Raw genomic sequence first — 26,799 nt, 5'->3', positions numbered from 1 at the left:
CCAGGAAGTGAACTCTTGGCCGAAATTCCAAGAGGTGAAAGATCCTTTTTTACGCAAGACAACAGCACACAGTTCTCAAATTTGTTTTGCAAGCAGAGCTGGCACCGTTTTTATAAACTGTTGCAAATCGGATCGGTCGCAATACTGTTTTTATTTTAGTTTGTCCAATGGCAGCAAAAAAACCGTTACAGTGCAGGTAAGTTGAACCTCCTAGCTATGAAACCTGAAATAAAAAAGAATAGAAAAGGCAACCCGAGCAACTTATAATTCATTATAATAATTACACGAATATTAAAATGATGTTCTTGTAGTACAAATGTTTAAGAGTCTGGGAGCTTCCGAATTTCGATTTTTGGACATCTTAAAGAATGAATCATACATCATAATGAATACATTTAATTTACAGGTTGTCCAGTTAACGAACGGAGTGTTGGAAAGAGACCACATGCCAGCTCCTACAATGTCAGAGTTTGAGGACTGTGAAAGACGCTTTCAGGCTGCTGTCGACGTCATTCAAAGTCTACCCAAAAATGGTAGATTTGCTCACCTTTAAAAAAAACTTAGATTATTAGTGTAACATAAGTAAAACTTGTGCAATTTGGCATTGCTAGCATTTCGTTAAATGATATAGTTACACCACTTCGGACTATTTTGCATGTTGCAGCAACACCAATGGTAAATTCTCAAATTGCACTTGCAGGTACCTACAAACCCTCTTATGAAGTAATGCTGCGGTTTTATGGCCTGTTCAAACAGGCAGTCTGTGGCCCATGTACACTGTCACGCCCTGGATTTTGGGACCCTGTTGGCCGTTACAAATGGTAAAGTTTTGAATGACGCTTACATATTCATAACATTATGAATAACATATTCACATTTCATAATGCACATATTGAGATCTTTCAATCTTCAAAAGATGCAATGTATTCCAGGCTCGTAGCCAGACTGGTGAAAGGGGTGGTTCTTTTTCTCGAATTGTGTACTTTTCTGCAGTTATCCGCCTCATTTTCTATTTAATTTTAAGATTTGAATACTGAATTTAGGGGACATTTTCATTTTTACATGACTATTTTGGGCTGAATTAGCTGTTGGATGGTCATCATAACAACACTTTTTGATTACCAAACATATTTTCTAAATATTTAAAATAAAGAAATATGACAGATGTTTTTAAATATAAATTTATTACATTATATATCAATAGAAAAAAAAAGTTTTAAATTAAAAACTATAGCCTAGTCTAATTTATTAAGCAAATAACAAACTGGCCAGCACATTAAACTTTCCTCAGTCAGAATTTGGCAATTTGAGTAATAATAAAAAAAAAACATAATAATAATTTAGACTAAAATTTGTCTAGCCCCTTTTGTAAAAGTGCTTCACACTTTATTATTTATAGGATAAAAGTTACTTGTCAAATGTTTTCTCTTTTTAAAAACAATACAGTAGCGAAAGATGACTTTGCCTATGTCAGATTCTTTCTTGCACAGCTGGATGTTGGACTCCCCCCTGGCTACGGGCCTGTATTCAAGTTGTAATCAAACCTCATGCCTTGTTTTATCTGTTTTTTTATGTCAGGGAAGCTTGGAGTAATATGGGAGAAATGAGTCGAGAGACTGCCATGGCTGCTTATGTGGATGAAATGAAAAAAGTTGCACAAGATGTGGGAAAACATTTGTAAAATCTTAATAATCTGAAGAGAATTTAGCAAAGAAAGACCATATTGGAAAATGTTCTCTAAAAATTTAAGCTAGTGTAGATAACATGCACACAGTTGAAGTCAGAATTATTACTTCCCTTTGATTTTTTTTCTTTTTAATTATTTCCCAAATTATGTTTAACAGAGCAAGGAACTTTTCACAGTATGCCTGATAATATTTTTTCTTCTGGAGAAAGTCTTATTTGTTTTATTTCGGCTAGAATAAAAGCAGTTGTTAATTCTTTAAAAAACATTTTAAGGTCAAAATTATTAGCCCCTTTAAGCTATATTTTTATCGATTGTGTACAGGACAAACTATGCTTAGAAATGTGTTGAAGAAATGTTCTCTCAAACAGAAATTGGGGAAAAAAAATAAACAAATAATTCTGACTTTAACTGTATATATTTAAGCCAATGATTTCTTCCCACATTGATTGATTGATGTATACTTGCAGGTCATTGACACCATGCAAATCAATGAAAAGAATGCATCCTATTTCCACTATTTTGAACCTCTTTACCATGTCATTCATGATATGCCCAGACCTCCAGAGGCTCTTTTTTCTCTTAGTTCAGGTATGTGTTAATTGGTCTATTTATTCATATATTAATTGAGGGTGAAATATAATTGGTGTTGTGTTCATTTCAAAGATGCAAAACAACAAACTGGTGGTGTGTTTAAACATGAAGTGGAGAGTGCAACTCAAGAACCAAGACTTCAACAGGATACAGAATCTACCCTTAACATTGAACTTCAACCTCAAAGCACAGGTAATGAAATTATTATATGTAGGCTACATGAAGATGTCTATCCAGCTTATTTTGCAGGACACCAGAATTATTTTTCACATCAAAACATTTGTACTTTAAGCTTTCTCAAAGACATATCGTTTTTCCAAATCTATCGATTTTCACTTGATTTTTTATTTATTTTACTGTGGCTGAAATAAACCAGAAATTTCTGATCGTAGTTGCTGTTCAAATACTTGACAGTTGCATAAGTAATAAATGATGCCAAGATTGTGTGTGCTGCACTTTTCATCACTGCATATGTGTGCAGAACAACTTATGTCGGAGTGTCAGGGGCCAATTAGTGACACAGAGAGTGAAGTCTTCTGTGACTCGTTGGAACAGATGGATAATATAAAGGTCTGCATTGTTATTAATCTTAGCACAGATTATGAGATTATACATGTCCTCTATTTTTTTATGTTTAATAAATTTGTATTCATTTATAGCTTACTGCAGTACCAGATTGTAATAGCTCTTTCCAGTATGGTCATACACGCAATGAGACCTCTGGCATCCCGAAGAGTCATTACAGTGCTCTATCCCAGGTGATTCAGATTGGAGCTGGACATGGTGAGGGGGCAGAAGACAGACATGATCCTCCCATGAGGATGACGACCGCAGGAAGAGAATGGTTGCAGCAGAACTGGAGGGACCCCTCAGGTCTGGATTTTAAATGTCATTTTATTGACCTTAGGGCCGGAACACACCAACCCAACGGTTAGGCGTTAAAGGCTAGGCTTAAAGGACCATGAAACCCCCCTCTTTCAGTTCAAGTCTACTTCAGAATTTTTTTTAAAAATGCTCAGAGATGGGCGTTGAGCTCTGCAAGGAGAGGGAGGAGTGGCCGTGGCTAGCAGAGCAGGGGGAAAAAGAGGGACGCGAATTGCCTGACAAAATGAGATACAAACTGTGAGGAGACCCATTATTTTATAGTGTACAAAGTTAAAATGCAAAGAAATAAACAGAAAGTAATTTAATGCCCTGCTACATTTGTTATTCGTAATTTCGTATACACATAACCACAATTTGTTACATCATCTTTAAGATAATCGTGTTTATATAAACACTATAAATGAGGAGGACTTTTCTCCTCCTCAATCCCCGGGTCTGAATGCAGACAGAGTGGATAGCAGTGCAGCAGGTCTCTTACTCTATCTATTCCAACCATTAGCCCTGCTGGTAATCTGGAGGATTATAAACATAGGCCAACACAGCAGTATGGCTATAGGGGATGTGTCTGAATGGTTACAAACTCAACTGATAAAAGTCTGCCATTCTCCAATTCTCGTACAGCTCTCCCGACAAAAAATGCTTGCCAAGCATTGGCAAAAAATGCCTGACAGCATTGTGGGGGAAAAACATGCAACAAACCCTGTGGATCATGGAAACAAACACATACGACCTGTGCCTTGCGTGGACACGGTCTCACACAGTCATTGGGTCTCACAGCTTGGCAGATCTGCCTTGCCTTTGGAAAGCACGTGCTCTTATGAATAATTAAGAAGCAGGGTCTTCTCATTGGATAAGAAAACTCTGCTATAAATATTAATAATGAGAATCTAATGCATCATCAATCTACTACAGCATACCTGCCAACATTCAGATCATAAAATCCTGGAGATTTTATCCGGCGGTGGGAGCGAATTGAAGAAGGGGTGTAGGGGGATTGGTGCGCGCGAAGTGAAGAGCGGGGGGGAAGGTGCGCATGAACTGAAGAGCAGGGAGTGGGTATGAAGATGGTTGCGCGTTGGATTCGGTGCACATGACTGAACAAAAAAGCTGACAGGAAGGGGGGTGGAAAACACAGGAGTTTTCCGGGAGACAACAATACAGGAGTGTTGGCAGGTATGTACTATAGGGGTATTCAAACTGTGGGGTGCGAGACATTGAGGCGTGCACTCAAGTAAATTATGATGACGATTTTAATGCGTTGACTAGAGGGAATAATATGATTAACGTTAGCTCCACAGCTAACTATCAGGCACCTGTAGAGTTAATGCGTTCAAGTAAAATATATACAAATAAAATGGACCGGGTGCTTTTTAAAACTAACGTTTAAACTACGTTTACATGGACATCAGTAATAGTTATTTGCCTTAATCTGAATAAGACAATAATATAAATACGTGAAGTGCTTTTTGAATGTTGTGTCACCAGGCTATTCACGTCTGCAGAGTCTCATGTAATTTTGGGTGTTTCCTCTTCATTTTCTCGACTTTAACTGCAGTTCGGCAGTTTAACTTTCTCTCATGAACATTTCATTCGTGCCCCCGTGACAAACTGGGGTTTTTGACACGAATATAAATGACTGGTGGAAAAGTGATGTTTTATTGATACCACACGTCGAATGGAAAGAAAAAAACTTCCGCATTTCGTGATGTGTGTGTGTGTGTGTGTGTGCGTGCGGTCCTTTACTGAAAGCCGCGTGTGTGGATCTTGTAACAAAATGCGGTGAAAAGTCCTGCATGACGGTAATAGTTTGATTGCGGTGTTTACTTCAATAATGCCACTAATATATGCATACTCCACGTCTTAATTTAATTTCTGTTTAGTTCAGTTATGAGTTTAGTCAGATTAAGGTAATCAAAAATCGCTGTTTACATGGTAGACTCTTAATCAGAGTATTGTCTTAATCATATTAAAATAGTATTAAAGTATTGTTGCCCATGTAATCATACTCAATTTTCGACTCAACCACACGTCAGGGCTCTGCGAACTTGGCTTCGCGAAGCAGCGTTTTCTGTATGTACGTACATCAATAGCAAGTATGCAATGGCTCTTGCTTATTGACAGTGGAAGATGATTTACGGTTAGTGGTGTCAAGAATCTGACCACAGATTGGGCTGTTGTCCTTGCAAAAAAAGGCTCAGCCACCACACTGAATCTGGTGAGCTGTATATTTATGTTTCAATGTAATTAATTCTACGCAGCAAGTAATATGTGAACGATGTTTGCACATGCATTATAATTTTGGCTCGAGGGAGGGTTGCCTGGGGGGGAAGTGAAATTGGACAAACTTTGGGGGGGAATTAGCTAAGAAAAGCTCAAAATGACCCAGTTTTCCCCAAAATTAAAGCTAACAGGTGCTAACGTTGACTATGTTTAATTGATGCTAAGCACACACAAATCTGTTAAAATATCAAATGTACTCCAGGGTGTCCTGAACCTTTAAAGTCAGAGCTCATTGGCTTGATTCAGGGTGTAGAATTGTCATTGGTCGACTGGTTATTCAGCAACAGGTTATTCAGTATCAGAGCGCAATTGTGACGTAATGATCAAGTGACGTAGCACGTAAACAATTCAAGAAGGGTCACAGAGTCCAGCTGTAATTTTGCTACATTTCTCAAATATTTGCAAACAATATGGATTATTAGATTATCAGACATATTTGCACAAGTGAATTCCTCCATGATGAGTGACAATTTTTGTGATAATTGTACTGAACGCTGCTTTGTTCTGAGAAAACAGACTACTGTTCCTGCAGAGCAGAAAGACACGTCCTCCTGGGCAGGTGTAGAAAGCAGCTCTCGTTTCAGTCGGCTTTCATCCATGTTTGTGTGCTCACAGCTGCTTTTTGGTCAAGACAAAATCTAATGCAAGGTGACAACACAGTTGGGTTTCACTGTTGTTATTTGTTTGGCATCGGCTTGGTGTGTCCCGGCCCTTATGCCTCATTCATGCCTCATTCTCGACTTTGTAGCTGCCTGTCGCTCTGGGTGGCGGCCTGCTGCAAACAGGTCTGTGTAGGTCTACAGCATGGTGAAAACAACCGGCCTCTGAGCGAGCAGAGAGAGGATCATGTGAGATCTACTGATGCTCCTATTTTGCTGTTGCTCAAGAAGGTCACTCTTCATTTGCATAAAGTTAAAGAATTCTCAACTTTGTTGCGTCGGTCAACACGCCCACCTGGTCACCAACAGTTACTGTCACTCGCGTAGATGGAGGTCACCGGAAGTAGCTTGCTCTCTGCTAAAATGAATGGTCCCTTGTCGATGCGAGTTGCTCGTAGTGTGAAAAAAGCTTTATTCTGGAATGCAGAAATGCGCTTATTTTTGTGATTTATTTTACAACTTTTGATTCCGTTATCCAGCACTTTTTACACAGTGGATACCCTTCCAGCTGCAACCCAGTACTGGGAAACATCCATACATACTCATACACTATGGGCAGTTTTGTTTATTCAATTCATCTATAGCGCATGTCTTTCTACTGTGGGGAAACCCACGCGAACACGGGCAGAACATGCAAACTCTACACAGAAATGCCAACTGACCTAGCTGAAACTCGAATCACTGCTGTGACGACCCCTAATAAATAAGAAACTAAGCTGAAGGAAAATGAATGAATTAGTAAGAAATTATTGCAATACTCAACAACTATTTCGCATGTTTTCCCAGTGCTGTGCAACCCTAGTATTAAGGCAGATTGAGCTAAATGTTTTGCTCATAAAACTTTTACAATTTGTATCAATTTCCAGATGATTAAACATTGAATGTGACACAATGTTAAACATGCCTCTGTCCCTACTTTTTTGGAATGTGTTGGAGGCATTTTACATGCAGCATAAGGCATAATTGTCAATATTTCCAAAATAACATTTATTTATATTTTTACAAATTGTTTTTTAAACTCACTGAAAACATTGGAAATGGTTGATGATCATAAAAATGTTTAACTCAATTATTTATCATTGTTTGTGTTATAATATAAAATGATCAAGGTGTGCTCGTATTTTTGCATTTCATTGCTTCAGACTCAAACATTAAATCTGTCATTATTTACTCACCATTCACTTTATTCAAAACCAATTTGAGTTTCTTTCTTCTGTTGCACACACAAGAAATTTGAAAAATGCTCATTGACATCCATAGTATTTTTTTTCCTACTACTGAAGTCAATGGATACCATCAACCTGAATTTTTCAAAATATCTTCTTTTGTGTTTAACCGAAAAAAGAAACTCAAATAGGTTTAAAACCAGATGAAGGGGAGTTAATTGTGAGGTAAGTTTAATTTTTGGGTGAACTATCCTTTAACGGCAGCTTAATACTCCCAACTGCTGCTCATGCTAGGCTTAAAACTCTCAGATGCATAAATCATATCGTCACACTGCCATAAAAGTAATAAATAATAACCAATCTAATGCATGATTCCTGTGAGGGTGGTTCAGAGAGTGACCCATGTGTTTCTGAACATATGAGCATCAGACACGCTCTGGCATAGCTGTTCGCTGATGATTATGTTGCCCATGTTCAGCATGTGTGTCTGTCTGGCTAATTTATGGAATAATACATTAACAGAGGCGTCACGGTGGCGAACAGCAAGAAGGTTGCTGGTTCGAGCCTCAGCTGAGTCAGTTGGCATTTCTGTGTGGAGTTTGCATGTTCCCCATGTTCGCGTGGGTTTCCTCCTGGTGCTCAGATTTCCCCCACAGTCCAAAGACATGCGCTATAGGTGAACTGAGTTAGCTAAATTGAATGTAGTGTTTGAGTGTGAAAGAGTGTGTATGAGAGTTTGCCAGTGTATGGCACCCTTTAGTTATAAAGTATATCTTTATTTAAAATGTATTTGAATTTGAGTAGTTTTTTGAGTAGTAGTAACGTAGTACAATAATAGTAATAATAAAATGATCATTAAAGGAAAAACAAATGTTTTGGTTTATAAAAAAGGTTTTAAAATGAACACTGTCCTCTTTGCTGTGTAAGTACAGTATATCCAGCGAAGGGTGGGCCCCAAAGTAAAAAATGATGAGAATTCCTGGCTTATGTTCATTGAAAATTGTAATTCAAGCTGTTTTTGGTAATATCTGTTCATTTAACCTCCATGCTATTAATTAGCTAAATTGTTCGCTACACAGTCCTAATAAATGAATAACAATGTGCTTTTTTCCAGGTTATATGGCTTACCACAGTGCTAGACCGCTATCAGTAGCTGGCTCAGGGCAAGGGGACAGAGACCATTCTAAATGTGGGTCTGGCCAGGTACAACAGCAGATTTTTCTAGCCCTACGGCAACTCCAAGAGGACATGCAAAGTGTCATGGAACGACTAGACGTGGTTGAAAATCTTGCTACTACAAATGTAAGAAAATTTTATAAATTAAGCTAAAATTGTACATGCTATTTGTTTAAACAGAATAGGGAATACAGAACACAGACAGAACTATATAGATGATTTAATTTACTAGGTATAATTCTGAAAAATTAGCAGCCAGCATTTATTACCTTCTTTTGTGTTTGCCAGAATAAAGAAAATCATAAAGGTTTAAAACCACGACGGTATGCTAAACAATTACTGTTTAATGGAGATAAGATTTTTTTCAACACTTTTCTAAACATAATAGTTTTAATAACTCATTTCTAATAACTGATTTATTTTATCTTTGCCATGATGACATGATGAAAAATTCTGACTTCAACTATATATATATATATATATATATATATATATATATATATATATATATATATATATATATATATATATATATATATATGTATATATATATATATATATATATATATATATAAATAGATAGATAGATAGATGGATAGATGGATAAATGAAATGTTTATATTATAAATAAAATAAAGTTATACACCCATGATTTTCATGTTTATTATTTTCATTTAATTTTCTTAATCTATATTTGTATTTTAAGGCTCAGAATTCACAGTGGATATCACATTTACAACGAACAGCTGGAGAGTCTGAGGTAAAATTTGTGACAGACTTCATATGAGTCTCAAGGTATTGCTGCTTGTTGCAGCTACTCTGTTATACTAGCTGTTTTTGAAAGAAGGCAGCGATCCAAATGAATAATTAAAATGTCTGAAAATACATGTCTGAAATCAGTTTTGTCATTTTTCCTGCTGTATATAAAAGCAAGCACTTGGGCATTTCTACAAACATTTATGAAAGAATCGGTTGAAGAATGTTACCTGTGTAATAAGTAATAACAATTGCAAGTTGTATTATAACTAAGTGGAAGCAACTCAGCCATGAAATTGTAAGCCACGTAAAATCACAGAGCATAGTCAGCACATGCTGAGGCACACAGCGCACAGATATCATCAACTTTCTGCAGAGTTAGTAGTTACAGTGGTCCAACCTTGTGTTGATTAGCTCAATAACAGTGCTTAGAGAGTGAGTTTCATGGAATGGGTATTAAAGAGCTTTTTATTACGCATTATAAAAGGTCATGTTTTGGTTTTCGGGGTCTCCAACAACAGGCTGATATGCATGCAAGGTCAAAAACACTTTATTTGTATTATAATATGCATTTATTTTTACCTAATTATCCCAGCGACTCGCATGTGATTTGTTCAGCCATTCATTTGTTCCCAAACCTCTCTTTTGCATGACGCTAATCTGATGATTGGTCGACAGCATTTAGCATGAGATGGAAAGAAATGCCCACCACGGCTTATCAACATTGTTGATGTAGCCAGAGTGCAGAGTATCTGTGTGAACCCAAAGCAGGAGTACATTTAAAGCAATACAGTTAAACAACAGAATATTGCTCTATTCTTAACCATAAGTTACAACAACGACACACATTCAGTATTAATTTACAGTGGCAAAAGTTTAACTATTTTGAAACTTAACCGCAGCACATGTGTAGAAACAGCTGACGGTGGCCATAGCAACAACAAACAGCAGGTGATCGCGAGCTCACGCATTTAAATCAGTAAATAAAACGGCACGTGTTGCGTTTTCAACGTGGTTTTAGGCACGATATGTGAATATAAAGAGTTAACCGGATACAGTACAAGCCACACAGAGTGTGTGTGTGTGTGTGCGCGTGTGTATTAATAATAATTCAATTTCTATTTTACTCACAGGAGAAATGGTGGACATTTGAAATTTCTGGACGCACATTGATGCTGTTGTTGGTGTGGCCTTTTGTGACACAGTGGTTGAGTTTTCTCCTGAGATGGAGGAAGAGACAAATTCATGGGTGCATATGAACTTCTCAGTCTCAGTTAAAAGAGGAAATGTTGTTCTAAAATCATATTTGAAATTTGATCACCTAATTTTTTATGAACAAGTTTATGAACCAAGTTTTAAATCCTAGAGTTGATTGTGAATATTTTAATATGTTCCATTTATTTTTGGATAAAAATGGTTTTGTAATAATTGGTCAAAAATGTATGATATCCATGCTCTTGTGTTTTGAATAGAAGTTAATTTGTATCCTTGTGCTTTGTGTCTTATTTTTAAAATTGACTTTGTAAATGTGATCCTCCCCACAATGATGCATTACAGTACTGCTGATCCTATACTTAAAAGGCTGCCAGATATAGTCTACTGTACTGACAATAATAACAGTTATTCAAAATATAATAATCATAAAATAAAAACACAATACAGTTGTTCATGTATTGAATATCACAGAGAGGCTATACAAGAACCAGCAAGAGCATGTTTTCTTAACATGTAAAACCCCAGGACACAAGTAAACAAAGCTGTTGTATTGTATAGTTACATAATTAATAGTGTGTGTGTGTGTGTGTGTGTGTGTGTGTATATATATATATATATATATATATATATATATATATATATATACATACATACATACATACATACATACATACATACATATACAGACACACACAACACTTTATAATTAGATTGAGCATGAACCCAGTTAGACTATTGTAATTATGAAGCAGCTTATTTTGCTGGTTTGTTTTGCAAATGGCTAGATTCGTTAGGCTCCAGGGGAGTAAATAGTAAATGCATGCATAAAGCATATTTTCAGAAGTTTCATTTTGTATATATATTTTCATCGGGGTCAAGTCGTACTGTTCACCCTACAAAATTCCTTATGTATATATATATGACCATTTCATAGCACTGCTAAGATCGTGAGCTGAGAAATGCGCAGTGCTGGGAACTGCATTTCTATCGTTTTCGACTAAAAAGTAGTTGTTGGCAGACCAAGAACAAGCATTGCGAAAAAAGCTACCGCGTCGGCCTTGTGTTTTGCTTCGCTTTCGTTCTTTTAACAAATGTGAAGCAGCTATGCTAACTTCCTTAGCACAACTTAATGCCCAAATGGCAAAACGTACTTCTTTGCCTCAAACCCACGCGCAGTTCAATTAGAAAAGAGACAACGTACGAATGTTTTCACACCGACTCAGCAGAGTAGCGTTATTGTTTTTAAATTTCAACACTAGTACTTGATAGCTAGCCACTAAAATGATCAGTCATTAACTATCTGGCACTACAGGGGTAATTCGGTTTATTGTAATGTCTATACATGTCAAATGACATTGTTTCGACCCCAAAAGGGCAAACTGTTAGTTTTACAAGCTTGTTTGTGCTCTTATTTATGTTAATCCACACTCCATTACCCTGCATCTGGTTAGCAAAACAAATAATGCTGTCTTTAGGTTACAAGCAAGAAACAACCCAGTAATGTTTTATGTTTGAATGCATTATTTCACTTGTACAAGGGAAGCATATTTCGGTAACTTAATTATAAATCGTAATGTCACCACGACAGCATGTTTATTACGTCTGAATTGAGAAAATGCACTTATGCTGAAAGAAGAACTAGTTTATGCGTGAGGTGTGAGCAATCCTCACAAGGGCGCAGGGTGTTTAATGTTAGTACACATATCTAAAATAACTAAGCACGACAGATAATATTGTACTTGTGCCGTTTTTAGCAAATACAAAATGGCTTCAACATAGTTTACCGTGTTACTCATTTGTAGATTGATGAATGTTTATTATGTTATAGATTGAGGCGGATGTTTCTACCCGCTTCGACTACGCTTGGTAGTGTCCGCTAGAGTGGCCGGGACAGCTTTCTTTTTGATTGACAATGAAAACCACCAATCATAATGCTATTATTGGCCAGCAGACGCACAAAAAACTTTGTATCCAATGAAATGGATTGGTGGGTGTATCCCGGTCAGGGCAGAAAACTATTGCTGAATTGTGGGTAATGGAGGTTTCGCGGCAGAGATGTGGTCGTGCGCAATGCTTTGCGGGACTTCAAGTCCCACAAAGCACGAGAAAACTGTAGGGCTGGCCGCATGCGCTTTTACGTGGGGGAGGCAATAAATTCACAAGCTCCACTCCTCTCAGTAGCAGAAGCGAATTGGAGTTTGAGTTGGAGGGAGATGCTCTTGTATTCGTTGAGACAGCGTTAAATAGTAGAGGGAACGTAAATAGTTAAAATCAACAGTATCATATAGCATAACAACTCAAACACGAGATTTGAGTTAAAAGGTAAGTTAACTGATATGTAACTTGTGCGTGTTTGTTAATGCTGTTTCTTATGTTTAAATCGTGTACTACTTGAGTAAACAATGACTTTTTCCCTCTTGGGTGTTTTGTGTGTTGTTTAAAATTATAGTGTTTATGAAGTTGGGTTCTTTTCATATCACAGTTTAACATACGATTGTGTCCCCATCTGACTGATCAGAAACTTGTATCTCCTTCAGGTGGGAGTGTGCAGTTATGGAGCTTATTAAAGAAGAAACTATACTGGAGGATGACCGCAGGGGGCGGCAGAGAGATTGTCGTACAAGTGTCGTTTCCTCGAAACAAGTGCAAAGAAAGCAGGTGCGAATGTCGCGATTTTTGAGGTTCCGCTAACGCTCCGCGTGGGCTAGCAATCGACGCTAACTGCTGGCTATCAGTTGCTGCTCTGAGCTGACACACGGTTCATTGAGGATGGCGGCATCAAGTGGAGGAGGAGCAGTACAGGCGGTTGGCAACGACTGGATTGAGAATGGTCAGGAGTGGGGAGACGGAAATGACGGATCAGGAAGTGAGGTAGAGGAAATGGAGGGTAGTGAGAGTGGCGAACCATGGACAAACTATAGAGGTAAAAAGCGGAAAAAGAAAAACAAACCAGATAGTGACGAAGAGATGAGATCCAATGTTGCGGGAAAAAACAGAGAGTATAAAGTGTTTGTTAGACTTATACAGGAAGGGGCTACATTTGAGGACTGGAGTCCTATACAACTGACGAAAGCTCTGTATAAAGAGATTGGGGAGGTAAGATCTGCTAAAAAATTGAGGAATGGAAGCTTATTAGTTTCATGTAAAGATGAGGTTCAACAAAAGAAAGCAATTAAAGTAAATAAAATAAATGGTAAAAAAGTGAAATGTTCAGAGGTCTTTGACAGAAAACTTATAAGAGGTGTAATCACGGGCATACCGATCAGTGAGTCAATAAACAATGTGATTGAAGGAATAACGAATGTTAAAGTAAAAGAAGCTAAGCGCTTGAAAACAAGATGGAACGGAGCCATAACTGACAGTCTTTCGATAATGCTAACATTTGATGAAACACAACTTCCTAACAAAGTCTTCATAGGATACATGAGTTATGAAGTCAGAATGTACATACCGCCACCTGTTAGATGCTACAAATGTCAACGGTTTGGTCACATTGCAGCGGTCTGTAAGGGAAAAATGAGATGTAGTAAATGTAGTGGAGAGCATGACTATGGACAATGTGATAAGGAAGCCAAACTTAAATGTTGCAACTGTGGTGGAGAACATAGTTCAGCATACCGAGGGTGTGAGGTAAATAAAAGAATGCAAGAGGTACAAAGAATAAAAGCCACTCAAGGAATATCTTATGCAGAGGCAACAAAGAAAGTTAGACCTACAAGGGAACAGACAGTACAGATACCAACAATGAGAGAAGCAAGCAAAGACATGATCAATTGTAAAAAGTGTGATAAAATAAAGGAAGAAACAATGATTGTGGATAAAAATGACTTTGTTCTTTTTATGGCAGAGGTGATCAACTGTTCAGCACAGACAACAAGCCGCACGGAAAGGATTAAAATAATAGTTAAGGCAGCGGAGAAATACTTGGGCATTAAAGGAATCTCTTGGGAAACAGTGAGAAACACATTAAATGAAGAAGTTCAGCAACAACAATCACAAGCATGGGGTGGAACTGCATAATGGTAATAATTTTACTGCAGTGGAATGCGAGGAGTTTAATTTCTAATGGTCAGGAATTTAAGAAATATATAGATAATTTAAATGAAAAACCCGATATAGTGTGTGTGCAAGAGTCATGGTTAATATCAAGATTGGACTTTAATATTAAAGGGTACAATGCAGTAAGAATGGATAGGAAAATAGGTAAAGGTGGGGGAATTATTACATTTATACAAAAAGGTATCCAATATAGAGAAGTAAAGAGAGGGAATGAATTAGAATATATTATTGTAGAGATATGGTCAAATGAAGGTAAGGTAAAAATAATAAATTTTTATAACCCATGTAGAATGTTAGAAAGGGAACAGTTGGAGGAGATATGGGAGGATATTAATGGAAAAACAGTCTGGTGTGGAGATTTTAATGCCCACAGTACATTATGGGGAAACAGAAATGACAATAATGGGAGAGTAATTGAAGAATTCATAGAAGAAGAAGAGCTAATTTGCATTAATGACGGGACAGGAACTAGATTGGATATAGCAAGAGGTACAGAATCAGCAATAGACATTACAATAGTTACCAAAGATATTGCAGATAGATGTGAATGGGAAGTATTAAGAGGTAGTACAGTTGGGAGTGATCATTACCCAATCAAAACTCAAATAGGAATAGAATGTGTAAAAGAAATTGAAGTGAGAGAGGAGAAGTGGATTTTAGAAAGAGCAGACTGGGATAAATTTAGGGAAATCAGTGAAGATCGTTTGCAAAAGATTGAGGACAATTTAGATATTGAAAGTATGTGTGTAAGAGTTAGTGGAGGAATAATTGAAGCAGCAAACATGGCAATACCTAAATCTAAACCTAAAATAATTAATAAAATTGTTCCATGGTGGACAAAGGAGTGTAAGAAAGCTATAAAGGAGAGAAATAAAGCATTTAAAAAAATGAAAAGAACACACAACTTTCAAAACCTTATTGAATACAAAAAATCACAGGCAATAGTAAGGAAAACGGTCAAAAAATCAAAGAAAGAATATTGGAGACAATTTTGTGAGTCTATTGGCAGAACAACACCAGTAGAGAGAGTATGGGGAATGATTAAAAAAATGAAAGGAAATGGAAAAGAATATGGATATCCAATGCTGTTGGATGGGCAGAGGGTTATTATTAATAATAAAGAGAAAGCAGAAGTCATAGCAAGGACCTTAGTTAAAGTACACAGCACAGACAATTTAAGCCAGGAGGAGAAAAGAGGTAGGGAGGAAACTTGTAAAAGATATCAGTTTGGTTTAGGAAAAGATGAAGAGGACCAGGTACTAAATATACATTTCTCAGGGACAGAGCTTAATAGGGCATTGAAGAAATTAGGGAAAACAGCTCCAGGAAAAGATGAAATTTGTTACACTATGTTAGAAAATCTAACTGATAAAGGAAAGGAGGTGCTGTTAAGGTTATATAACAAAATATGGGAAGTAGGGGTTATTCCAAAGGAATGGAAGAAGGCAGTAATCATTCCCATTAAAAAGCCTGGGAAAGATCCAAAACAGCCAACCAGTTATAGACCGATAGCCTTGACATCACATATGGGGAAAACGATGGAAAAAATGATTAATGACAGATTAGTTTACTGGGTTGAAACTAAAGGAAAATTAGGAAACTACCAAAGTGGATTTAGGAAAGGTAGAGGGACAATGGATCCAATTATAAGGTTAGAAGATGATATTAAAAAAGCACAAGTAAACAGGGAATCAGTAATAGCCGTATTTTTAGACATAGAGAAAGCTTATGACATGTTGTGGATAGATGGAGTGTTAATCAAACTTGACCAGTTAGGAATTAAGGGACGAATACTGAGATGGGTTAAAGAATTCCTTTCAGAAAGATCTATAATAGTAAAAATAAATGGTACATTTAGTGGATGCTACAGAGTAGAAAATGGTACACCACAAGGAAGCATCATTAGCCCTTTTTTGTTTTCTGTAATGTTTGATGGGATCTTTAAGGAGATAGAAAATAATACAGGGGTTGCATTATTTGCAGATGATGGTGCGATTTGGAAAAGAGGGAGAAACGTAACTTTTATAATAAAGAAAATGCAACAGATATTAAATTCAGTGCAGGATTGGACAGTTAAGTGGGGATTTCGAATATCTCAAGAAAAAACAAAAGTAATGCTATTTACCAAAAAGACAACAAGAGGGGAATTAAAATTAAGATTGGGGGATAAAGAGTTGGAGAATGTTGAATCATTTAAATATCTGGGACTGTGGTTTGATAGGAGACTCACATGGAACACACATATTAGGAAAATGATTGATAAATGTAAGAGAGTGTTAAATGTGATGAGGTGCCTATGTGGTGTTGACTGGGGTGCTAGTAGAACGGCATTAAAAACAATTTATACAGGGTTGATAAGATCAGTGATTGACTATGGGTGTATGGTGTATGGATCAGCGGCTAATACAACATTAAAACAGTTAGATAAAATCCAAAATCAAGCACTAAGAGTATGCTGTGGAGCCATGAAAACCACACCAGTAGCAGCATTACAAGTTGAGATGGGAGAGATGCCTTTACACCTTAGAAGGGATCAACTGGCAGTAGTATACTGGGCAAACTTGAAAGGTCATAATGATAATCACATAACACAAACAGTTCTAATGCAATGTCAAGAACGAGAGAAACAGGATGTTAAAGGTTATGGATGGATTATACGAAATAAAATAAATGACATGGAAATAGATACACTAACAGTTTCGCCCACTGTAGTATTTCCAGTAGTTCCCACATGGCTGCTTGGAGATTTGGAAGTTGATTTTGAAATACTGAAAGAAAAACAAGAAAGTGAGATCGACAGTAAACGAGTAGAAAATTATATAAAGGAAAAATACAATGAGACAACTGAAATATACACAGATGCATCAAGAATTGGACAAAGGGTAGGAGTGTCATACACTATTCCAAAGTTAAAGATTGAGGCTGCAAAAAGAATTAATAACAATTTAGCAGTGTATACAGCAGAATTGGTAGCGATATGGTTGGCTCTAAAGTGGGTTGAGGATAATAAACCAATTAAAGTAGTCATTGCGTCTGATTCAAGTTCAGCACTTATTAGTATAAAAAATTTAGTATCAGAGTCACGGCAGGACATCATTTATGAAATAGTGCAGATGGGAAATAATCTCATAAAATCAGGAGTCATCATTTCATTGTTGTGGGTACCAGCACACATAGGGGTCAGTGGGAATGAGATGGCAGACAAATTGGCAAAACAGGCAGCACAGCAAACTACAATAGACATTAACATCAAATACAGCAAGTCAGAAATCAAAAGTATTGTTAAAACTAAAGTATTGGGAAAATGGCAACAGATATGGAAAAATGGGAGTACAGGACGTCAATATTACAACATACAGAACAAAGTTGGAAAAGGTAGGGAAACAAGGAAAAGCAAACAGGAAGAAGACAAGTTCACAAGAATGAGATTTAATCACACAGCACTCAATAGTACATTACACATGATCAATAAACATGCAGATGGGATGTGTGAATGTAATAACAACCAGGAGACTGTAGAACATGTATTGATGCAATGCCCAATTTACCACACAGAAAGAAATATATTGTTCACACAGTTACAGGAAAAACAAGTGGAACCTAAAATAGAGAATATCTTAAAGTTGAGCACGGGGGATATATGTTTTAGATACGTGTATAACTTTTTGAAAGACACAGGGTTAGGTAATAGAATATAAATGTACTTATGATCAAGGAAATGGGTATTTTTAGGAAGGAATTTGTATAAATTTTTTTTGGTTGGGTTTTTTTTTTTGTGTAAATTTAGAAAAAAAAAAATTTGTATTTATTGTTATTTTTTTTTTTTTTTGGAATGAGCTTTTCTTTTGTGCCGCTTTGTTACACTATAAGGAATGCATAATTTAGCCAACTCCTGATTCACACTCCAATCCAGATGGTGGCGGTAATGCTCCAAAAAGCTGGTTGCCAACCGCCAAACAACACACAAGAAGAAGAAGAAGAAGACAAGTGCAAAGAAATCGGATGGAGATATGTCCTGGTTTGGTGTCAGGAGATGTGCATCCGATGTGTCGGGATCGGAGTGATCCTGAACCCAGGACTGGAGATGCAGCAAGCGACGACGGGTTTCCTGCGGACAAAACGAGTAGTAAGAGAGACTCTGATTGCGCGACTGTAAACGCCGATGGGTTATCTGATGGCCGCCAGGGCAAAAAGAAACACAGACGGCGACCCTCCAAGAAGAAGCGCCGCTGGAAGCCTTATTTTAAACTGACCTGGGAGGAAAAAAAAGAGCTGGATGAACGCGAAACCGCGCGGGCGTCGCGAGTGCGCGCCGAAATGTTTGCTAAAGGTCTCCCCGTCGCCCCGTACAACACCACCCAGTTTCTAATGGAGGAGCACGACCGTGAAGAACCCGATCTCAACACGGAGCTGGGAGGTCGAAAATCCGGGGCCATCCGCTCCGATGACACGGCCAGTGAGGACGAGAATTTCGAGGCCGAAGAGGACGAGGAGGAGGAAGGCGGCGGAGGAAGCGACGGTATGGGAAGACCCGGGCAAGCAGGCGGGGAGTTTTTGCAGAAGGACTTCTCTGAGACCTATGAAAGGTACCACGTAGAGGCACTTCAGAATATGTCTAAACAAGAACTAGTTCGGGAATACCTGGAGCTGGAGAAGTGCATGTCGCGGTTAGAGGAGGAGAACAACTGGCTCCGCCACGTCCGGAGGAACCCCGAGTCCCCGGCTGAAGGGACTGGCTCCCAGCGCGTGCGAGAACTGGAGATTGAAGTGGAAAGACTGAGGGCCGAGAATAACGAGTTATTACTCAAAACGCCCGCAAGTAAGGAGCCAGAACTCAATCAGTCTCAGCAGAGCTGAATCGTTTTTCCATTTTCCGTTTTTACACGGAAATTATCACTGTTTATCTGTAAATTTCATGTCTGTGGTAATAATACTCTCTCGGCCTTTGCCCTCTTAATTTTTGTTCTCTCTTTCTGACAACTATTCTCGTGCGGCCCATAATTTTTGATCAGTCCACTTAAATATACGTTAGTAATTTGTACAATTGAACTGATACAACGAATAACCTTCTGCTTTTATTAGGATTAAAAACGGTCAAAACTGAGCACTTGTGACAGTTTTTGCCTTGGTCACAAGTACATCTCAGCTAACTTCTGGTGTTTTGTTACCTTGCCATAAGTGAATGTTTGAAATCGCCTTTCACTCCGAAACAAGTACAGCGTTCAGATTCATATCTGATGGCGTACATGCTACAGTGTGTTAATGCATGGAAAGATATTGTTGTAAACGGTGGAAAACCGTTAATGTTGTTTTGCCCAAATATATTGTTAATTAAATTAATTTCATATTTTAATTCTAATGTTTTGCATCTATTCACTTGTCAATGTTTACAATCTTTTTTTGTTTTCTTTTATTATTCTTCTGACACACCCACGTCCAATAGCAACTATCTTGAAAGACCGATGTTGTTAACCGATAAACGTACGTGCATGAGTTTGCAAATTAATAAATAATTTTAAACCTTTAAAGTATCACCGTGAAATTGTAGCTTGTATTATAGCCTGTCAGAATATGTAAATTTTGTGCCATTTCTGTGCCATAGATAGATTGGTGTGTGTGAGTGCACTCATGCATATCATTTAATGTCTTGTGTAACCATTTTGAGAGCACAGAAACCACACATGAAATTAAAAAATGTCAATTCAATTATAACCACTTGTTTGGTAAACAAAGTAAGTCTCGTATCTAATACAAAACGTATTACTTTATTAATTATTGCACGTAAATCCTATTTGCATATTACTGAAATTAATAAAACATGACGAATATAAATTGACATGCCTTTACATAAGTTCAGACTCAATGATGGTGTAAAAATTGCAGTTTTCTATGCGTTCAGATCCAGTGTGGCCCTATAGCTCTGGAGAACCTTGTTCTTTAAAGCTATAGTTCAACTAAAAATGAAAATTTACTCGCCCTCATGTGATTTCCAAATCTGGTGAACACTGAAGAAAGCTGCAAACCTGTAACCACTGACTTGAATAGAAGAAACAAACAATAAGTCATTTGGTTACAGGTTGCTTTTTTTTTTTTATTTATTTATTTATTTTTTTTTTATATAGAATATTAAATTTTTGTGTTCAGCAGAAGAAAGTCAAATGGGTTTGGAACAAGTGAAGGGTGAGTATCAGTTTTGGGAGATCTGTCCCTTTAAGTTAAAATTGCCATTGTTGTAAGGTAAAGAAGTGTCATAAAGGTTAACATCACATGTTGATTAACCAAATTTTTTTTTAATATGGTGCAGGCTTTTCCACAGAATTATTCATTAACAGAACAAAGGTTAATAGACTGTTGCCAAAAGAAAAAAAAAAACATACCAAATATACAGTTAAAATTAGAAGTGGATCAAATGAAGTGTTTACATTTTTTTTTTTTTTAAGTTTAAAAAGTCAAGCATGGGTGTTGTGAGCGTACTTTGTTGAAAGGTTTTGATCCACTTCAAATGTTGACACTGCAAGTATGTGTTTTTGTGTGTACATCATACATATTTAGTTAAAGGTTTGTAAATGTGTTACAAAAGTAGTCTTCAATCACCAAAAAACTGCATGTGCATGCACAGGATTTCAAACATTTCATCAAAGCCATCTCTGACACATGCCAAGTAGGCAGTAGAGGACGAAGCACAGTGAGTTGGTATTTCATGACAACAGCTATAGCCTCTCAAAAGACATCAATATATATTTTTGGAAATATATATAGTGGAAATGTATAGCAATGGAAAATGGGTACAGGGCAGGTATTCTTTCTTTTTTTATGAACCGCTTCAGACTACAATCTTTTGAACAGTCTAATCCTCTTTATGAGTACGTGTTAAACATTTTATTCGTTTTCCCTGTGAGAGACCTACTTTAACCTATCGCAGTGCGACATTTATGTTCTGCACATGACATTTGACCTACTACAGAGATGCCCAAAGTATGGCCCGCGAGCCAAAGTTGGCCCACCATCCCGTCTGAGAATGATAGAGAGGGTTGGGGCAATGTCTTTAACAGATTGTCATTTCTAAATTGACCTAATTACATGTCAATTAAATAGAAATGAATATAAGTTTTTAAAATGTAAATGATGTCACTTGACAAATAGAGGACTATGCAGAAGACATCGGCGAGCAAATCAAGGCAAAAACTAGTGTAACTATATTCTGTTATAAATGAGATTTTATTTTTACTGTAATAAGTTCAGTATAAAATGTATGTATATATATATACATACACACACACACAGTTGAAGTCAGAATTATTAGCCCGTTTATTTTTTTCCATTCAACACTTTTCTAAACATAATAATTTTAATAACTCCTTTTTAATAACCTATTTATTTTATCTGCGATGACAGTAAATACTATTTTACTAGATATTTTTTAAGACACTTCTATACAGCTTAAAGTGACATTTAGAGGCTTAACCAGGTTAATTAGGTTAACTAAGCAGGTTAGGGTAATTAGGCAAGTTACTGTATAATGATGGTTTGTTCTGTAGACAGTCAGGGAAAAATAGCTTAAAGGAGCTAATCATTTTAACCTTAAAATAGTTAATAAAAATTTTGAAACAGCTATTATTCTAGCCGAAATAAAACAAATAAGACTTTCTCCAGAAGAAAAAAATATTCAGACATTACTGTGAAAATTTCCTAACTTTGTTAAATATCGGGAACATTGGGAAATATTTGTAAACAAAAAAAATATATAAATCATAGGTGGCTATATATATCTAGTATTAGTTAATATAAAGCAATGCTCTTTTAGTTATTTTCAAATAATATTAAATAAATTAGGAAATTACCATGGCACCTATATTTACCTTCGGCCCACTATAGCCTTAATAAAGTTAGGTTTTTGGCCCTTCATTAGAAAAGTTTGGGCACCCCTGCTCTAGTACACAGGTGTCAAACTCAGTTCCTGGAGTGCCGCAGCTCTGCACAAGTTTAGTTCCAACCCTAATTAAACAGACCTGATCAAATTATTAAGTCCTTCAGGCTTGTTTTAAATGGGTAAGGCTGCAGTCACACTTTTGAGAATGCAAACTTCTATCATACGGCACTGCAAAAAGGGGCAGGATTAAATAAGATGATTAGACATTTAAAAAAGTGAGCAGCTGCTCCATATTAAAAAAAAAATTTTAGTACACAGAGTTCATGTTTTGATCATCTGTTGGATTCACAGTCACGTGATGCTATTTTGCAGGTCAGAGTTCACCAAGCTTAAACCTTGCAACTCAGCAAACTGCGAAACCTGTCACACGAGCTTGCTTTTTCTGTCTACCACATTCGCATGTGTATGAATGGAAGTCTATGGGGTGAAAAGTGTAGTGTGACCGCGACTTAAGTGTTAAAGCAGGATTGGAACTGAACTGTGCAGGGCAGCAGACCTCCAGGCTCTGAGTTTGACATCCCTACTCTAGTAATTAATAAAATGGCATGGGTTACAAGTTACTTAGGTAGACACCTGAACATTCAGAACAACACCACCACATAATACGAAGTAGATTATATTATATACTGTGACTCCAAATCCACACAGTTACATGCAAGTTCTTTTAAAAACCTATTTTTGTCACCTCTTATAGAACAGTTGACAGTTATATATACACACAAACATAGTTGAAGTCCGATTATTAGTGTTCTTGTTAAATTTTAATTATTTGATATTTTCCCCAAGTCCTGTTTAACACATTTCTAAACATAATAGTTTTAATAAGTCATTTCTAATAACAATAACCAATAATAGGATTTCTTTTATCTTTGCCATGATGAAGTACATACTATTTTACTTGATATTTTTCATGATACTAGTTTTGAGCTTCAAGTGCAATTTAATGGCTTAATTAATTAGGTTAACTTGGTAAGTTAGGGTAATTAGACAAGTCATTGTATAACAATTGTTTATTCTGTAGCCGATCGAATACAATATTGCTTAAAGGGCCCAATAATATTGGCGTTAAGATGAGTTTTAAAAAGTGGGAGCACTAAAGGACTGGATCTATTTTTCAGTGTTTTTTTTTTAAAGGGCACATAGGTTACCCCTTTTTTCATATTTAATATAAGTCTTTTGTGTCCCCAGAATGTGTCTGTAAAGTTTCAGCTGAAAACACCCATCAGATTATTTATTATAGCTGTTTGAAGTGTCTATATTATAGCTGGAAAAAAGGTTTTGCTGTTTTTTTGTACTGGTCCTTTAAGGCTAGTCCTCCCCGCCCACCGTTCCCACGTGCCTGTCAGCAATCGCCGCCCTCGGCTGCCTCAGGAAGCAGATCTCACATAACGTGTGTGAGAAATACTACAGTAAGAACTTTAACAATCACTATTTGATGCATTTTTTTGTGGATTTGCAACAATGAGTCACACACAATGTCATTACAAAGTTCACGCACACACACAGCAAGGACACAAACACATAGCGCACACACATACACACACACAAACGTAGCGCAGACATACACACACACATACTTAGCTCAGAAACGCAGACACACACACAAAGAGAGAGAGAGAGAGAGAGCACGTTAAGCTTTGCACTCGTTTTGCACGCATGTGACATGATACTGGTAATATCCACTACTGTATGGATATCTCTTATATTAATGTATATTAATAACCGGGATTGAAGCGTCTTCCTTTACAATTGTTCTGCACGCAGCTGTGCTGATTAAGTGCATCTAAAGTGAATCGCTGTAATTCATTACACATGTGCACTGTTTTAAAACATTTTAAACTTGTAAAACTCACTCTTGATCTCGTTTGATGATGATTAATGATCCTAGCGAACTGAACACACCTTTTATTCCCGGCTGCTTTGCGCTCGTCCTGTCTTGATTATATGATTATACACGTGACTACCGGACATGTTAATGCGCGCAGCTGTCAATCAATATTGGTGGGCGGGGGGGACCGCTCTCCTACGTAAAGTTGCGGTCGATCTGAAAACAGTTCCAATTGGTCCACCGTTTTTATGTTGTTAAATTAAAAAAAAAGGACTGGGTGTGTTTATTTCACCCCAATATGACAGTTTATACACTATACTTACACACAATTCTGTCTAAACAGCTTGAAAAGTAAATTTTTCACCATAGGTGCCCTTTAAAAAGGACATTGCCATTATTTACTCATCCTCCACTTGTTCCAAACCTTCCTCCTTCTAAACAATAATAAAAGATAAAATAAAAAATATATATATTGGACATTCTTCAGAATATCTTATTTTGTGTTCAACAGAAGAAAGAACACAACAGCAGTAAACACAGGTAGTGCTGGAGTATCTGGTGAAACAGAAGCTCAGGGAGAGGAACTTTTTTGGCCATCTAGCTACAAGATTATCTGCAAAAACTGCTCAAGAAGAACATGAAGACAGCAATAGGTCATATGGAAGAAAGTAAGCCTGCACTAAAGAAAAGCAGGTACAATTACGCTTAAGGCCATGTTAATGAAGAGCACATGTAGAAAAGAATGACATAATTTACTTAGAGGACAAAGGTCAATTCAGGAATCACCAACATGGTTAAACAACATTCATAAATAAAAATGTTATCGAAAAATAAAATAAATCAGGAACACTATCCTCAGCTTACCAGAGTGTCTGCACTTCATCCCTTCTATGGCAGAATCATTGTTTGCAAGACTCTCACATATTGTCTAAATTTTGTTTTGTGCAGCACTGTGGGTTATTTAAGGGCTGTGTTGTATTGGAGTAGTTGGGGGAAGAAGAAATGGTTGGCTGTGAGGATGGTCTTATCCCTGACAAACTGTTGCCTGAATACAGACAGATAAAACTGAATATGACCCATTTGATGCTTATCAAAAACCTCAGCTGGTTCTATCTGCAGAATGACGTTCTTTACAATCCTCCTTGTTTTCTTTCTTTGTCCTCATCCACTTGTTCTGGTTTTACCTCCATCTTGCTGACCTTCTTGGTTTTATTTCTGATTTTCAGGGTGGATGTCTGCTTTGTCATGTTTCACCACCCTTTAGAACCTCTCTGTTGCCACTGATTTCCTCATAATTGCTAGCTCATTTTGATCGGCTCATGAGTCTTCATCTGCACTGCTGTCTGCAGGACAGGTGCTCTGGTGTTTCTTTCTCTTACAGGTTATGGCTGATATGTCAGACAGGGAAAAGAAGTCCTTGGCACTAAGATCTTTCTTGGAAGTTCCCTGTAATAAAAGAAGTAAAATTTAAGTGTAGAAAAAGCAAAGATGATAAGATTAAAATAATGGTTTGAAAAAGGTATTTTCGATAAAACAAACATTTTTGCCTTTTTTAGTTAACCCTTTAAAAACATTTCTAAAAGGTTATTTTATGTTATTTATTTTTGTTTTTTGACCCTTGTATTCTTGAACAAATAAATATTAAGTCTGTTAAAAAAAATAAGCAGGTGGTTTTGCTAATATCCACACCTCAAAACATATTCATACACGGTGCATAAGTTGTAACTTTGTGTTTCTTTGTATTAAGAAATCATGGGCATCAGCACTGCACCAAAATAATGTCATATAGCCCATATGAAAAAATACTATAGAAGTTTAATAGTAAATTCTAGTGTTTTTGAACCATACTAAGTGTATTGCACTGTATACAGTACAACCCTTTGTTACTGAATGCTAATTACAGAGATCTGATAACTGTAATACATACTGCAGTATACTTTAGTTTTTACTACTTTTAGTTTTACTGTGGCATATTGTAGTTGTACAAATGTTGGCTGTGTTATCATAGAAACTATAGGACCACCACACGGATTAAGTAGTTTACAATAGTATGGTTCAAAAATACTCTAGTATTTGCTATTAATTACTAGTGTGTTGTTGAGTAGAGGCCAAAATATTAGAAAGCTTTTGAAAGAAAAGATTAGAAAGATTTAAAGATGGTTATTTCTATCTTTTAGCATAGTGTGTCATTCATTCATTCGTTTTCTTTTCGGCTCAGTCCCTTTATCAATTAGGGGTCGCCACAGCGGAATGAACTGCCAACTTATCCAGCATATGTTTTACGCAGCAGATGCCCTTCCTGCTGCAACCCAACACTGGGAAACACCCATATGCACTCCTTCACACACATACACTACGGCCAATTTAGCTTATTCAATTCACCTGTACCGCATGTCTTGGGACTGTGGGGGAAACTGGAGCAGCTGGAGGAAACCCACGGCAACATGGGGAGAACATGCAAACTCCACACAAAAATGCCAATTTACCCAGTTTAGGCTTGAACCAGCAACCTTCCTGCTGTGAGGCAATTTTGCTACCGTGCTGCCCAGTTTACATTTCAATTTACT

The 26,799-nt window shown here is 36.9% G+C and overlaps 3 protein-coding genes across 5 annotated transcripts in view; 2 read left to right on the top strand and 1 right to left on the bottom strand.

The window, feature by feature from the left end:
- acbd4 (acyl-CoA binding domain containing 4) lies at positions 1 to 10,685 on the top strand. 3 transcript variants are annotated; one of them, XM_056469236.1, is made up of 11 exons: positions 2 to 196; positions 407 to 533; positions 701 to 821; positions 1,579 to 1,663; positions 2,155 to 2,275; positions 2,351 to 2,470; positions 2,760 to 2,848; positions 3,037 to 3,151; positions 8,383 to 8,570; positions 9,151 to 9,204; positions 10,334 to 10,685. In XM_056469236.1, the coding sequence occupies exons 2-11, from the start codon at positions 446 to 448 to the stop codon at positions 10,457 to 10,459; spliced, it is 1,107 nt and encodes a 368-aa protein (XP_056325211.1). In that variant the 5' UTR covers positions 2 to 196; positions 407 to 445; the 3' UTR covers positions 10,460 to 10,685. The 3 variants fall into 3 exon arrangements, with proteins under 3 accessions (XP_056325212.1, XP_056325211.1, XP_056325210.1); XM_056469235.1 differs by having other exon boundaries at positions 2,938 to 3,151; XM_056469237.1 differs by lacking the exons at positions 2,760 to 2,848; positions 3,037 to 3,151 and having other exon boundaries at positions 1 to 196.
- A 1,901-nt stretch (positions 10,686 to 12,586) lies between these two features.
- hexim1 (HEXIM P-TEFb complex subunit 1) lies at positions 12,587 to 19,827 on the top strand. Its single transcript, XM_056469529.1, has 3 exons — positions 12,587 to 12,737; positions 12,953 to 13,069; positions 18,473 to 19,827. Exons 2-3 carry the CDS (start codon positions 12,969 to 12,971, stop codon positions 19,329 to 19,331), a joined length of 960 nt encoding a protein of 319 aa, XP_056325504.1. The 5' UTR covers positions 12,587 to 12,737; positions 12,953 to 12,968; the 3' UTR covers positions 19,332 to 19,827.
- Positions 19,828 to 25,530: 5,703 nt separating this feature from the next.
- The window catches only part of arhgap23b (Rho GTPase activating protein 23b), an 89,449-nt gene continuing 88,180 nt past the window's right edge, over positions 25,531 to 26,799 (bottom strand). Inside the window, 2 exon segments of the mRNA XM_056469982.1 lie at positions 25,531 to 25,555; positions 25,557 to 25,678. Of these exon segments, the coding sequence (XP_056325957.1) occupies positions 25,531 to 25,555; positions 25,557 to 25,678 (147 nt within the window).

The sequence above is a fragment of the Danio aesculapii genome, chromosome 12 (genome assembly GCF_903798145.1).
Source record: "Danio aesculapii chromosome 12, fDanAes4.1, whole genome shotgun sequence".
Classification (NCBI taxonomy): Eukaryota; Metazoa; Chordata; class Actinopteri; order Cypriniformes; family Danionidae; genus Danio; species Danio aesculapii.
The sequence above is the reverse complement of the archived record's forward strand: the minus strand, read 5'-3'. Positions and strand labels throughout refer to the sequence as shown.